The sequence below is a fragment of the Chrysoperla carnea genome, chromosome 2 (assembly GCF_905475395.1).
Source record: "Chrysoperla carnea chromosome 2, inChrCarn1.1, whole genome shotgun sequence".
Classification (NCBI taxonomy): Eukaryota; Metazoa; Arthropoda; class Insecta; order Neuroptera; family Chrysopidae; genus Chrysoperla; species Chrysoperla carnea.
This window is the reverse complement of record NC_058338.1, coordinates 82921817-82936350: the sequence shown is the minus strand read 5'-3', so window position 1 is coordinate 82936350 and position 14534 is coordinate 82921817. Positions and strand designations below refer to the sequence as shown.

The 14534-nt window shown below is 30.0% G+C and overlaps 1 protein-coding gene across 1 annotated transcript in view; it reads right to left on the bottom strand.

Annotated features, from left to right (window-relative positions):
• LOC123293932 (putative uncharacterized protein DDB_G0291812) overlaps window positions 1–13948 on the bottom strand; it is a 260485-nt gene extending 246537 nt beyond the window's left edge. Inside the window, exon 1 of the mRNA XM_044874933.1 lies at window positions 13692–13948. Coding sequence (XP_044730868.1) covers window positions 13692–13871 — 180 coding nt within the window. The 5' untranslated portion in view covers window positions 13872–13948. The remainder of the gene's footprint in view (window positions 1–13691) is intronic.
• Window positions 13949–14534: the final 586 nt, after the last annotated feature.

Below are 14534 nucleotides of genomic sequence, written 5' to 3'. Positions count from 1 at the left end.
TAGTAAGAAGTTTCTGAATCAATATAAATTTTACCCTTCATGATATGAAAATTTGGACACGTGATGTAGTGGACATGCTTCATGCGGAATGTCGTCAGATAGAAACCCAACCACGCGAATAGATTTTTTTGGAATTATTACCTTATCGCAGGATATTAGTTTGCTGGTTGGGCGTAAAAACCAAAAGAACTGCAACAGATACCAAAAATCGACGTCTAGGTCACCTAGGAAACTAAAACTTTTTCAGTCGATTCAATCAATTTATATTTTTTGTCGAAATTTTATGTTTCATCAATTAAAAAAATTGAGTTGTGAGAGTTATCACAAGTTAAAGAAAACAGAGATAATTTAAAGTAAGTATCATATATCATAGTCATAATAAATATCCTAATCAAACCAAACGTAATGTACTAACATATTGGGTTGACTACTAAATCAGAAGTATGCCTTTTTTAAACTAATAGAAAAATTATTTCATACAGTAAAAACTAAAAGTTAACCTGTAAAATTAAATTCTTTAAACACATCAAAAAAGTATTTGACTTCTAAAATTATTAACTGAAATTTTCGAAAAATATCTTGTAAATAAAAAAAAGTAAACGCTACATTCATAAAGTACCAAGGTACGATAGTAATATAGTTTCTACCGGGTGCACACGACACCTCTCCATTTTGTTAAGTTACTTTTTTATCCAAAGATTATACTTATTATATTTAACTTAGGGAGACTTTTTTAATTTTAAGTGCATGATAAAAGCTTGTTTTTTAAACTAAATATTTTATTTTAAAATAATGAAGAAGAAACGGTATTTCTCTTGAACTCAGAATAAACAATATTCCTCTCGAAATATAAGAGAAGAATAGCGTATGATTGATAACACATACTGTAGATAAAGATTTTTAATAGAAGATGAACAGCCAAGTATTCTATATCCCAGCAAACACAAATTTACATTGAATTTACATCAAAGATAATTAAAATGTCAGAAAAATAACAAGTGAACTGAATGATTAAATTATTATTGTGATAATTAAGAAAGGAAAAATGAAGGGCATTCAAGCACACGCATTTTTACATCTTAAGCTTTTTTTTTATATGTGCGTTCGTTGTTGGTTGGTGTGATTCATTAAAATAATCTAGAAGTGAAAATAAAAATTGATATTAATTTATTTTAATTAAGCCAATTAATCTTCAAACAATAAAGTTTGAAAGATTTTCGAGTATACAAAATATTTCTTTTGTCTACGGCTTCTTAATTGTACAATTTAAATGGTGAGAAAATTTATACCAACAGCCAAGAATTTATTTTTCGCTCCAAACTCCTGATTGATTTTTATTTGTAATACATAGGAGTACAGGAAAAAAAAGGAGAATACATTTTAGTTGGGTACTTTTCTTCTTTTTTTTTTTGTTGCAAAAACAAGAGATGACGGTCGTGGAAATTCGTGTTTTTCAAATAGTGTTGCCAAATAAATGCTTGCTTGTCTGCCAGACATATTTTCCTGATCCTTCGACATCCTTAATACAACAAAACTAGTTTTACATAGTTTCCAGAAACATCACCTCATACTTTTATACCTCATAGAGACTTTTTCGGCATAACTCCGGATTGGGACCACTTCCTAAACTCAAACTTTGGAAGATGGCTGTTGAGAATCATATCTAATATCAAACAAGCAGACAATTTTCAGAACCATCACTTAGTGACAGGTTTTCAAAGCTTCTTTTGGGGGAAAATATTCTACGTAGAAATTCGCGGACCCTTACATTGTGACTTGGAACATTAAGGGCCATTTATTAATTACGTAATCACAAACTGTGAGTTTTAGTGTAACTGATTCTTTTCCAACAATGTCCTATTATTCGGCAAAACGAGATTGAATCTTACGTAAGAAATGGAAGGGAGGAGTTCCGAGATTTCGTATGTATGCTTACGTGTCAAAAATCTTCCAAATCAAGCTTACGTAATTAATGGCCGCTTACATGCTATCATATTTCAGGCACAGCAGACCTTAGCCATGACCATCGGTAAACCATATGGACAGCTGTCTAACTATTGAAAGATGTCGGTAATACACTTTTTTCTAACCCCCAACCCCCTTTCGCCGAACGCGCCATAAGGAACATAGCTCAAAACCTGTTGGATTGCAGTAAACTTGTTCACTTAACTTTTGATATTCTTAAAACAAATAAATATTTATAGAGTCAACGATCTGTGGCATGTAAATATTTTCTTGATCCAAAAAAGTATGTACCTACCTCCTATCATATTTAAACATATTTTCCTTGGAAATAGTACATTTTTTCAATTTTTATACATATTGTACTAAGTATAAAATACTTGAACATTCTGTATTTTTGTCCATAATTACACGTGATACACGTATTTAAACACTTTAATAACTATGAAGTCTTATTAAATAATCAAGGTATAACCTTTAGAAAATTATATCAATATATAATATTTCCTTATTTATTATATAAGATACGAATTTCAATTTACATCAATGTAGAACACTTCGTGTTGTGCAACGGATATTTACGTTTTGAGGTTTCCTTATTCTTAAGTTATACGTTACTATATGGTTGGAATAACTAAGTCTGTAGGCGAGATGCAATCAAATCTCGAAACAGATATTCCAAAATCCACATTTAAAACATCCTTTTTATACCCGCGAACCAAAAAAAGGGGTCTTATTACTTTGATCACTATGTATGTCTGTTTGTCTGTGTGTCTGTCTGTGGCATCGTAGCACCACAGACAGGCGGATGAACCGATTTGGTTTTTTTTGTTTCGTTTGAAAGGAAATTTAATAAAGGTTGTTCTTAGCTATGTTTCAAGTGCCGGTTTAGGGTTCCTCACCCCAAAATATTTTCGAAAGTTTTTTAAATTTTGTTAATTTTACTTGTTATTCTATTCGCCTTCTTGTAACCTTTCAATAGAAGGTTCTGAAAATCTGAAAAATCAAGGAAACATTTTTTTAATGGCTCTTCTATCTGATGAGCTTTAACGCTTCAATGGACCACCATTGTAAAGGTACCATCAATGGCGATGGTACGGATGGACGGGACGATCAGCATTCCTGAATAATGTAAACCATATATAGAGGTTGTGTGGAATTCTCACCTGCCCTTTTTTATATTTTCAATTATTTATAAGAATAGTTTTAACAATTAATGATTTTATATAATAGAAAATGTATGTACAATACTTATACATCCGTTTTAAAGAATACCGTCTTTAATTATTCAATATTTTTAGTCTAGGTTTTATTCTAGTTTTTGAAAGATCTTGTTCTACGTAACGTAATGGATGCAAATCTGTTAAGCCGTATGTGATTCTTGGATCCCCAGCGAAAACTTAAATTACACGATCTCATCAACAGTAGGTAGTACAATATCATCAGCACTAGAGAATAGAAAGGTCCAGGGCCAGTGATTTGTACGGGAGGATTTTTGTAGCCACAATTCATGGTGAGAACCAGAAATACATTTTATTCGAGCAGAACAGTCGATAAAAAAAACTCGCTATTTGAACATGGCATGTTCAATTGACACGATTTCATACAAGTTGGAGGGAACACTTTTTTTCGTAACTAACCGCAAAATGTGTACTTTTTATTTTAGTCAAAATATTTCGACTCTCCTAATCTTCATTCTTATTTTAATTTCTTGTCCTTTGTCTTTCTCTTTGGTTACAAAAAATGTTGCATCCCATCTAGGATATCCATCATCTGCTGCAAAGTCTTCTTCGAGGATGTAAATTATAAATTATAGATAGATTTTTCTCAAACTCCTAAAATATTCACTTTCTAAAAAAAAAAGACAACCTTAGTTGTGGAAGCCTTTAAATAATCTTTACTGACTCCGGACTATGAGTACATAGTTTTAATTTTTTAGCAATTCGAACAAATAAATAAATTTTATTAAATAGGACATATTAATTGCATTTGATTATTTATTAAACAATAAGATTGATATTGTATAAAAAAATAAAGAAAATAATAACAAAGAATATTTGTTGAACATAAAAAACTGTAATTCGTTTTGTTTTCATGCAATGACCTTGGAAGTAACGGTTTACAGGTGCGTTATAAATAAACAATATCATTCATTTTAATGTCTTTTATAAATAAACTTAAATTATGTTTATGTCATTTATTTGTTATAAATAACCTAACTGAAACTCATTGAATAATCAATAGTACAATCTTATTCATTCTAACCATAAAAATTTAGACTAATCTATAATTCATGATTTCTCCGCAAGTTAGCAAGACAAAGCACTGTCATGCAATGCATACAATGCAATTTCACGAAAGCTATCAATACTGACTATTTTTCACCCCCTTTGGGGGTAAAATTTCGGAAAATATTTTCTTATGAGATGCTTACGTCGCACAAAGAATACATTATTCAAGTTCCAGGTATCTACGATAAGTGATAATAACTGAAATTTTTAACTGCGTTAGGGAATGAGTTTCAACAAAATAAGAAACACTTAAAGAATTTTTATGCAATACTTGAAGTAGATTGGACCAAGGAATCACGTTATCCCATACAAACATATCCTCCGTTTTTCACCCCCTTTGGGGGTAAAATTTCGGAAAATCTTTTCTTATGAGATGCTTACGTCGCACAAAGAATACATTATTCAAGTTCCAGGTATTTACGATAAGTGATTTGGGCTGTGCTTTGGTAAGTACAGCCCGTAAGTCAGTCAGGACACACCATTTAATAGATTAATAGATTACTATAAATTATTTTTCATAAATAATGTCGAAAAAGCAGATCGTAGAATCATAGTACGCATGTGTTTATTATCCAAAGATTTTTATATTAATATTTCGAATTAGCACACTCTCGCAAGTATCTCATTGATATGGCTGACATCAAAGTGGAAACTGTTGTTGCGATAACTCTCTGTGCGTGTAACTAATACAATTATCTTCATGTTTATTCTTTCTGCTGGCTCTGGGTATTGTCTTTTACTTGGTTTTAAAAATAGCTTTTTTAGCCGAAGTTGAGCAAGATCAAGCTATGGCAGGCGATACATAACAAGTGTCATTTACATTAACCCTTTAATTTGTTAGTACATGAAATATGGAATTATTAGGTATTATGGAACGCTTCACGTCAAATATCTTATATATTATAATAGCTCTAGCTAGTTTTTTTTTCGTTCTACCCTTATTTTCCTATTCTTTTATCAAATTCCATGATTCACCCCTTATTTTTAATCTTATTAAGTCTAGGGTGGACGAAAAATATACTCACGGTCTAAAAATGAACCGATTAGGAGGAATAAACACGCTAGGCAAATAACTTGAACGAAAAAACATTAATTTTAAAATATATTTAAATAATAAGTTTATTAGGCAAACATGTTATTTTTTACACATACTCTCCTAATACTTAAAGACATTTAATATTCAAAACATTATCAGGCAAACATGTAAGTTCTTTAGAGATGCTCTTCTAATACTCTAGACATAATTACTATTTTTAATCTCCTAATATTAATTTAAGGACTTTTTGTTGTTTTTGGTTCGTGGCTACCACGAATACGGGGCAGCCACGGGTTACGGTAACTACGGGAGCGAAATTCCGCACGGGTCGAGCTAGTAACAATTATATTATTTATTATTTATTGAACGCTTGTTTATAGCATTATATTATTCTATGGTTTATAGAGTGTTGATAAAATTTATTTAATAACTCCGCATTGAAATGAAATCGTGGTAATCCACGCCCATAAAATGGTTACAATGGTTACAAGTTCTTCAATATATTATTGAATGTATGTACTGTGAATAATGTGGCATTTTTAAAATTGCGACTGATTAAATACAAATTAGTTGTGATTCGGTGAATGATAAGATTATTGTTTTTTTGTTTTAAATTATTTATTGGAAACAGGGAAGGTTTTAGTCAATATTCAAGGTTTTTATTTTTTATTCTTTTACAGAATATATACAAAAAAATCAAGAGAGGCCATTCTATGACAGTGTTTGAACCTGTATTATGTAATCACTTGCGGAACGGGCAGTGGAAGTAGTAAAAGGTGCATGTGCTAAACTAGATTAATTAATACCCAATTTTGAATAGAGAGAATAAGACAGAGCAGAAAATTGGGGTCGCGGATACAACTTACAAGTCCCGTTAAATGAATAACACATTTTCAAATAAAATAAGAATACAAATTACGGATAAATCCAATGTAAATGTTTTAGGAGCCATTCATTAATTACGCAAGCATGATTTTAACGATTTTTGAAAAATAGAAAAATTTGTTGTAATAAATTACGTCCTCATAAATTTTCGACTGATTGAAAGTGAGTCCGAGTGTTGCTTTATACCGTAGTGTTTCTTTATACCAATATCCATGTATATAAACTGTCTCGTTATAGCCATATAAAATATATGAAGTAAGAAGACTTTTTATGGACGTTCTTATGTATAAAACAAAGTGGGCATGTGTACTGCGTGTTATGATTATGTGTTACTGTGTGTGATTGGTATTGCATGTGTATAACTTTAAGTGATGAGTCTGACCGGCTGGGTTCATGTATACATATATACAACTCCTCTTTGTCTTATACACAAGAACGACCGTAAGAACTCTTCTTAACTCATACAATATAAATGGCTAATGATATGGTTTACAAACAGTATATCCGTATAAAATATCTTTGAAATTATTGCTGAAGCATAAAATTGCACTTGAATATCCATCCTATAATCTAGAGTAAATATTAATCAAATTATAGTTATTAATATAAACGGTAAATTTTAACACATATTCATTTACATAATAATTTATAATACAAATACAGAGAGCATCTATTTTCTTGAAGGTGGAAACAACGTACGAGTTAAGCAAACACCACAGTAATAATAAAGACAAATAACATAAGATAAATAACAATGATTTATTGTGAGCGGTTCTGGAAATATTTTAGAAATACTCCACCAGCTTTCAAATGAGTGTTTGAAAAAACTAAGATCTTACACTCTTCTATCCTTAATTAAGGAATCAAGTCTAATTTTAACCGTAAATTATATTATCTTAATTTATATTAAAAATGCAAAAGGAACTCTGTCTTTCTGTTTAATTATAATTTTGGTAATAAAAAATTATTAATAATAAAATGTATCATATAGATTTGTCAGCCCTAGTTGGTATGCCAAGGGTAGCGGGTTCGATTCCCACCGTCACAACAAAAATTAATTCAATTAATAGTTGTGATGGGCTGTTGTAGTGTGGTATATGTATGAAGGAAGTGCACTCAGCCTCTGAAAATAATTGAGGAGCTGATAAATGAAATTACCAGTGGAAAAGTTGGTAAAACACATGAGCTGAACACATGGTATCACAATGAGCTCTTTAGCCTAATTGTGTCCTTCGTGGGTAGCCAGTATAACCTAACCTAACATGTCATATTTATTTTAGTGTATTCATTGAAATAAATCATTATCGAGAACGAAGTCGCGGGTAAAAGCTAGTAGATTATATATAAATGTATTTAGGTTGGAAAATTATAAATTGCATTAAATAATATAGACTGCAAGTACCTATTTAATATACCTACCAACCTAAACATTATGGTATGAATGACGATCGAACAATGGAAATGTCATATTACAATTTTCATACTATAAAAATATAATTAGCATAATTATTAGAAGCTAAAAGGTAATTGTTATCCATATAATACTGAAGTTGCACGCAATATTAAAATGTTAATTTTATTTATATATTATACATACTAGCTGGTCCGGCGAACTTTGTATCGCCTAACAGTCGATTCAGTCAAGTCACAAACACACAACACTTTTTTAATTTTATAGAGAATAGGATACTTTCGCTAGTGAAAAATAAATTATGAAATTTGAAAATAGTGAAAATTTATGTAAAAATATACTTAAATATTCTGATTTCGAGTCATAAAAGCACATTTTCTTTTTATAATATTAAAATTAAAAATCGTAATTTTTAAACTGTATATCACGTGACTTAAAACGCGGGCAAGCCCTAATGTGATGTCATATCGGTATGAACCATAGACCATCAGTTAGTTCAGTGTAGACAGCTGGGGTATAATATATCCATAGATAATAAGTATTTATATTTGTTATAATTACTTTTCTATGAATATGTCAGTCAAATTTGTTTGCGTTATTTCGTATAATGATAGATAAACCGATATTACGTCACCAAATTGGATGCCGTCGTTTTTGAAAGTTTAAAAAAGGTATAAAATTTAATTTAAGCGTGTGTCTCTTTCGAAATAAATTTTTGGTGGCTTTTTAATTAGCAAAACCAACATTTTGAAGTACTTTTTCAAATATAGTAGAATACCCTATTGTAGCTTTTATATTTAGTAATATTATAGATGTACAGTGGAGAGACGTTTACATTTCAATTGACGTTTTACCACAGAAAATTTACATTTTCCCATAGACAATTTGTTTTTGACCATAGATAATTTGATAAATATTGATAAATATTGACATTAATATTTATACGATACCAACGTCATTCAATTGTTTTGTTTCCCGGAACCCCTCTACTAACACTTAAACTTTATGGTCTATGGTAATAAAGTTCAAATTGACTTCTAATTATTATTACGAATCTTCTGTATGGGAATATAGGTGTTGATTTAGACTTTTTCAGGCAATTTTTTAAATTTTTCTCTCCGTAAGAACCATCTTCGTACTTCAAAAAATAATTTGCAAAATCGGTTCAGCTGCTCTCGAGAATTACGCTTAGCAACACATTCAGCGATTCATTTCTATATTATAGATTACTAGCTGTGAACTACCCGCTTTGCTGGGCAACATCCCCACTTGCACCCCTCCCTCCACATTTCCTTGCGTGGGATAACAGTTTTGTAATGTACACGTCATGTTCTTTTTTAATTCCTTCCTACTTTCTCGCTACACCTTTCTACCCTCCGAAGGTTAAAAGTAGATAAAAACAATAGATCTTTGAAGCTGGTTGTATATCGTGTCAATATTTCAGCTTAATCGATGCACAACTTTTTTAGTTTTTGAAGCATATCCCTTTCAACCCCTATTTCAACCCCTTACTCTACTAAAATATGGATGCATTATACATAAAAACCTTCCTCTTGAATCACTCTATCTATTAAAAAAAACCGCATCAAATCCGTTGCGTAGTTTCAAAGATTTAAGCGTACATAGGGACATAGGGACATAGGGACAGAAAAGGCGACTTTATTTTATATTATATAGTGATACATGTGTGCAGAATATATGGTAAAATTTCAATCCTAATATATACCTAATTGTTTAAATTTACAATTTAAAATAACCATGGGTCGTTCAATGCTAAACTTAATATTTATTTTATTAAATCGGAAATGCATATAATAAATAAATTGTATACTTATATGTGTGCATCAGTGAATACAACTATAGATAGTTACCGTTAAGACTAGCTCTTGGCGAAATCGGCTAAATTTCAATTGAAAGTACCTATTATACTTCTCTAGATCAACTTCACAGACCTCCTTTTAACATGCTTGACCGATTGTCTAGAAAATTTGCACTCTTATCAAGGACTGATGACAATACAACAACTTAATAACTTTATCCTAACATCCTGACCAGGATTTCCAGGATAAATCTTATCTTTCATACTTAATATTATATACCTAATATTACCTTGAAATAAGAATAATATTCTCAAGGTTCAGATATGCCGATGGTGCCCACGAGAGCAAAACTAAAGTTCATACGAAGCAAATAGATTTATTTTTACTGTGTTGTGTTCACAAAAAGTATGGAATCTTTTTCTTAGCGAGACTAAAAGCTAAGAAAATAAATTATAGTTTTAAAAATATGAAAAACACAAACTTCATTGTACTAAAAAATGAATAGTAATTTTATTTTTAATGTAAAATTCAAAGCGCAGGGCCCACCATATCTGTCAAATCAGCTTATTTAAAGAATGGATACCTACAGAGCACCCCACGATTTGAATTGTACATTATAATTAAATTTAGTATTCACTTTATTAACTAGCAATAACGCTGATGTTGTTAAAAATGCTCCTACTGGAGAGACTCCGTTTTTGATAAAATTTGTTAATTCGTCGCTAATTATTTTTGATACCGCTTTTGAGCAGTTTGTTGGTCCAAACGACGTAGGAAGCTCGATAAAATTTTATCAGAGGAGGATTTTATGTGATTAGTTCAATTCACCTCTTTTTTCAGATATAAAAGGTTAATAGTACATTTAAGGATGTTGGAAGAATGAAAGATACTGCTAACATTTGCCTAAAACCTCGTGGATTGTGTTTGTTAAGTGTAAGATATCATTAGTAAGGCATGAGTTATTTGCGCAAATGTTTCTATTTGTTTATAAACAATAATTTGTTAATTAAATGAAACGGTCAATGAAAAAAATGGCTCAAAAATTAATAAATAAGCTTGTACCTAAATGTTGGTGTTTGTCAAATAATCGAAAAACAGTTATACATGTATAACTTATACGTTATACAAGTTGCCTATTTATTATTTTTTAAGAAAACTTTTGCATTGACCATTCAATTTCATTACAAATTTATTGTTTATTAACAAATAGAAACATTTGCGCAACTAACTCATGCCTTACGAATGATATTTAACACCTAAGAAACACATTCCATGAGGATTTAGCAAAATGCGAGCGATTTCTTTCATTAGCCGATTTTTGTAACATCTTTTACTGTACTATAACTAAACTACTGCGTCTAAACAGAAACAGTTCAGTTATATTTAATGTAGGTGTTAATTTGTTAATTATTTAATTTAACAAAATCAGGTTAATGATTCTTATATAATAAAACACCTATTACCTACTTCTATTATAGTGGCTACAATTGTAACACAAACCCACATGTAAATCGATTGTTATTATAAAAATTAATATTCATATTTTTAATTAATTATGTTACATTTTTAATAAAAATTCATTTTATTATTTTACATTTATTAGATGTGTAAAGGATGTACGAGTGCCAGGGAAATTTAGCATGAAAGACTTCAAGTCAACTTCACTTTCACTTTCAAATCAAGTCTGAAAATTTCAGTGATAATAATAGCGTCTGTAAATCATGCCTAACAAACAAATAGGGACCAATTTCAATGTGAACATCGAAGGCAAACTAACAAATAACTTTTAATTGTTATTTGAAAGGTAATTTAATCAGCGTGCTTCTTAGGTATGTTTGATGGAAATTCATTAAGCAGCCGATATTGGTCAGCGATTAAACGATGTTTCTTTTAATTTTACTTATTTTATTCTCACTTTTTTTACAATTAATTGTATTGCGTTTAATAATTTTTAGAAAACATATAAATGATAATAAAAGTTTGATATTTCTTGAGATCACGAAACTGATTAAAAACATTAAGAATTCAGAGAGAGTAAATTTTTTTTATAATAAATGTATCATTATTTTAATAAAAGTGATAATAAAAAATTTTTATTACTATCAGAATGATGTTTCTTTAACATACAATATCGATGAAATAAATGTGTAGTTTACATGATAAATATTAAAGGAAAAAAAATGTATATTTGAAATTATCATAAGATGAAATTAAAACCATAACATTTTATTTTTTTATTTTAAATCGCTAATAATTTTCCATTTTGAACAACGGCGAAACAAATTTTATATCTTCTCTTGCGTTTTAATTATCTTTTAACAAATCATATATTGAGATTATTTTCTAAATCAAGTGTTAAGTATTTTGGATATAGTTACTATTTTTGTCAATCAAATTTTTGTATACCGTATTGATAAACTAAGTATGTAATCCTACCAAAGAGATTATATATATAGAGGGTGCATTCGAAGTAATTCATGTTCCAAAGTTTGGAAGAGATACAAAGAAATTTACGGTAGAGTTATCTCTGTCATACGTCTATAATCACCTCCCAGTGGAACAAAGCTAGCTTTATGAGGCGGCCTCTTTCTTAAATTGGCACAACTTTTCAACACAGAAAGTATATGCATCGCACCGTCGTAGAGGGAGCATTCGAATAGTTCATGATCCAAAATTAGGAAGAGATACAAAAAATTTACGGTTGAGTTATCTCTGTTATACGTCTATAATCACGTCCCAGTGGAACAAAGCTAGCTTTATGAGGCGGCCTCTTTCTTAAATTGGCACAACTTTTCAACACAGAAAGTATATGCATCACACCGTCTAGTATTACTATCTCTATGAATCCTACTAAATTTGAATCAATTTGTTGTTAAATTTAATCTATCAATGACATGTTTCAAGAATGCATGATCCTGATCCCGAAATATATAGCACGGAGGTGAATAGTTGCAAAAAAATGCAAATTTTAACCACAAATCAGTGAATTTCAAAAAAATAATATTCAAATCAGATTAAATTTGGCTGTGTTTGCAAGAAAATCGATTATATGAACTTAATGGCGTCATCATACTCCAAAAAATTGAATTTTGTTCAATCAGATTCAAATTATATCTAACTTTGATTAACCAAGTATGCAATCCCACCAAATTTGGGCCATAATTTTCAAATTTACTCTATCATTCAAGTATGTAAGGTCTGGGTCGCGACAATTTGAATTGGATCTTGAACTAAACATTCGCATTTTTTTAAATGGAGATATTTTTTAATAATTTTAAACGTCCTTAACTTATATTTTACAGTGTTATTACCAGTAATAGAAGCTTATAATGGATTTAAATCGAAAAATTGTAGTTAATCCGTTCTGGAAAACCTGTGGAAATATGAATCTGGATCTTGAACAAATAAAGTTTATTTTTTAACTTAGAGAGAACATCATTTCTTTTAGCAATCATCATCACCCATGCTTATTCTTCATAAATAAAATTCCAGAATTTAAAATATCACCGTCAGTAAACAACCTTGACGGAACCATAACAAATTAACAATAATTAAATGAATTATTAAAATCGTGATTCACATACAAGATGTTACAATTATTTCTAACGGGCAGAAAATGTATATCTGCCCGTTTTGGATTAAGTGAAGTGTAAATATCGGTCTACAATTCAATCCAGGACCTTTAACATGCAGGAAGAATTTCGAATTTCGTACTATATCATTATTCTGAAGTGAATATTTCGTCAGATTACATAATGATAGCTATATATCGAAATAAAATAAAAATATGGGTAAGAGGACCCAGGATAGAAGTCAAACTTCACTTGCTTTATATTGAAACAAAATTTATATAAATGATAAATATTTATTATTGATTATGTAGAAGGGTAGTAAGTCGCCATGTGTGTATTGACGCCATGAAATTATTGTTATTATTAGACAGTGAGAAATTTTGTTCCATTTTCCGTAACATTCCAAAGTGACATGTAAAAAAGTTTCATATCAAAAGTTGTATACCTTAGCTTGATCGATCAACAGCTGTCCCCCTGTTTTTATAATTCTGACGAAAAGCGCTATTATACCGATGTTTTTTTACACGATTCCCCAATTTCAAAATGCTCTACGTTCAAAGCATTTCAATCATTTACCTTGTACTAAGGGGAGCCAATTTGTTTATATGCTGTTCGTTACTCATGGAACATCTTGTATGGAATCGATAAATGAATAATATCAATAGTTTAATTAATATTCTTTCAGTTACATCAATAAACAAATAATTTACTTACAAGTTCCATATGTGTTCCTTCCGGTGGACCAGCTTCATAATGACGCTCTGATAACAAAGTATAATCAGGTGGTATTGGTGATTTACATTTTTCACGATTACTTGTAGACGGTGTTAAATTATTATGACCGTCATCATTCACTATTTTATTAGGGCCTAATAAATCTGCTGCCTCAGTCATAATAATTTACAATCACAATTATTAAACTTTACAAAACAAACATTAAACACATGTCCGATTATTGGATGGGATAGTTTGAAATTCTGAAACAAAAAATAAACGAGTTTTAATATTTAATCAACAAATTTACATGTAAATACTTATATTATCCTCAATCTTATTTCATCTGAAATAGAAAAAAATCTACAGGAATGTTCAATAAGGTGTTACCATTTAAATAGAACACATTGTGCCCAAAAAAAATGTTATCACTTAAATGGGAGTGACGAGTATTTTGAAAATTTATAGATGAAGTACATAATATTAAAATACCAACTCGTTATATTTGGTGTTATCCTGTAAATGGGCGAACAAGCTGACAAACAGATTTCCGACGCAATAATAAAGTAATTAATAGGTGCATTTATGAGTATCAAACCAAAATTTGGTTTCTATCATCAATTTTTCCCTACCGTTACAAAAAACTTATGACTGCATTTAATATATGACAATAATATATACACTTCAGTTTGTGATTTATTTTTTCTTATAGGCAACTCATGTTACATTGTAATAATGTTTTTGTATAAACCACTCTGAGAAACAAGTTTTATATGAGAATTTTTATCAATGTTTTAATTGACTTCACATAATGAACTAAAATTTAAAACCATCTGTTACAGA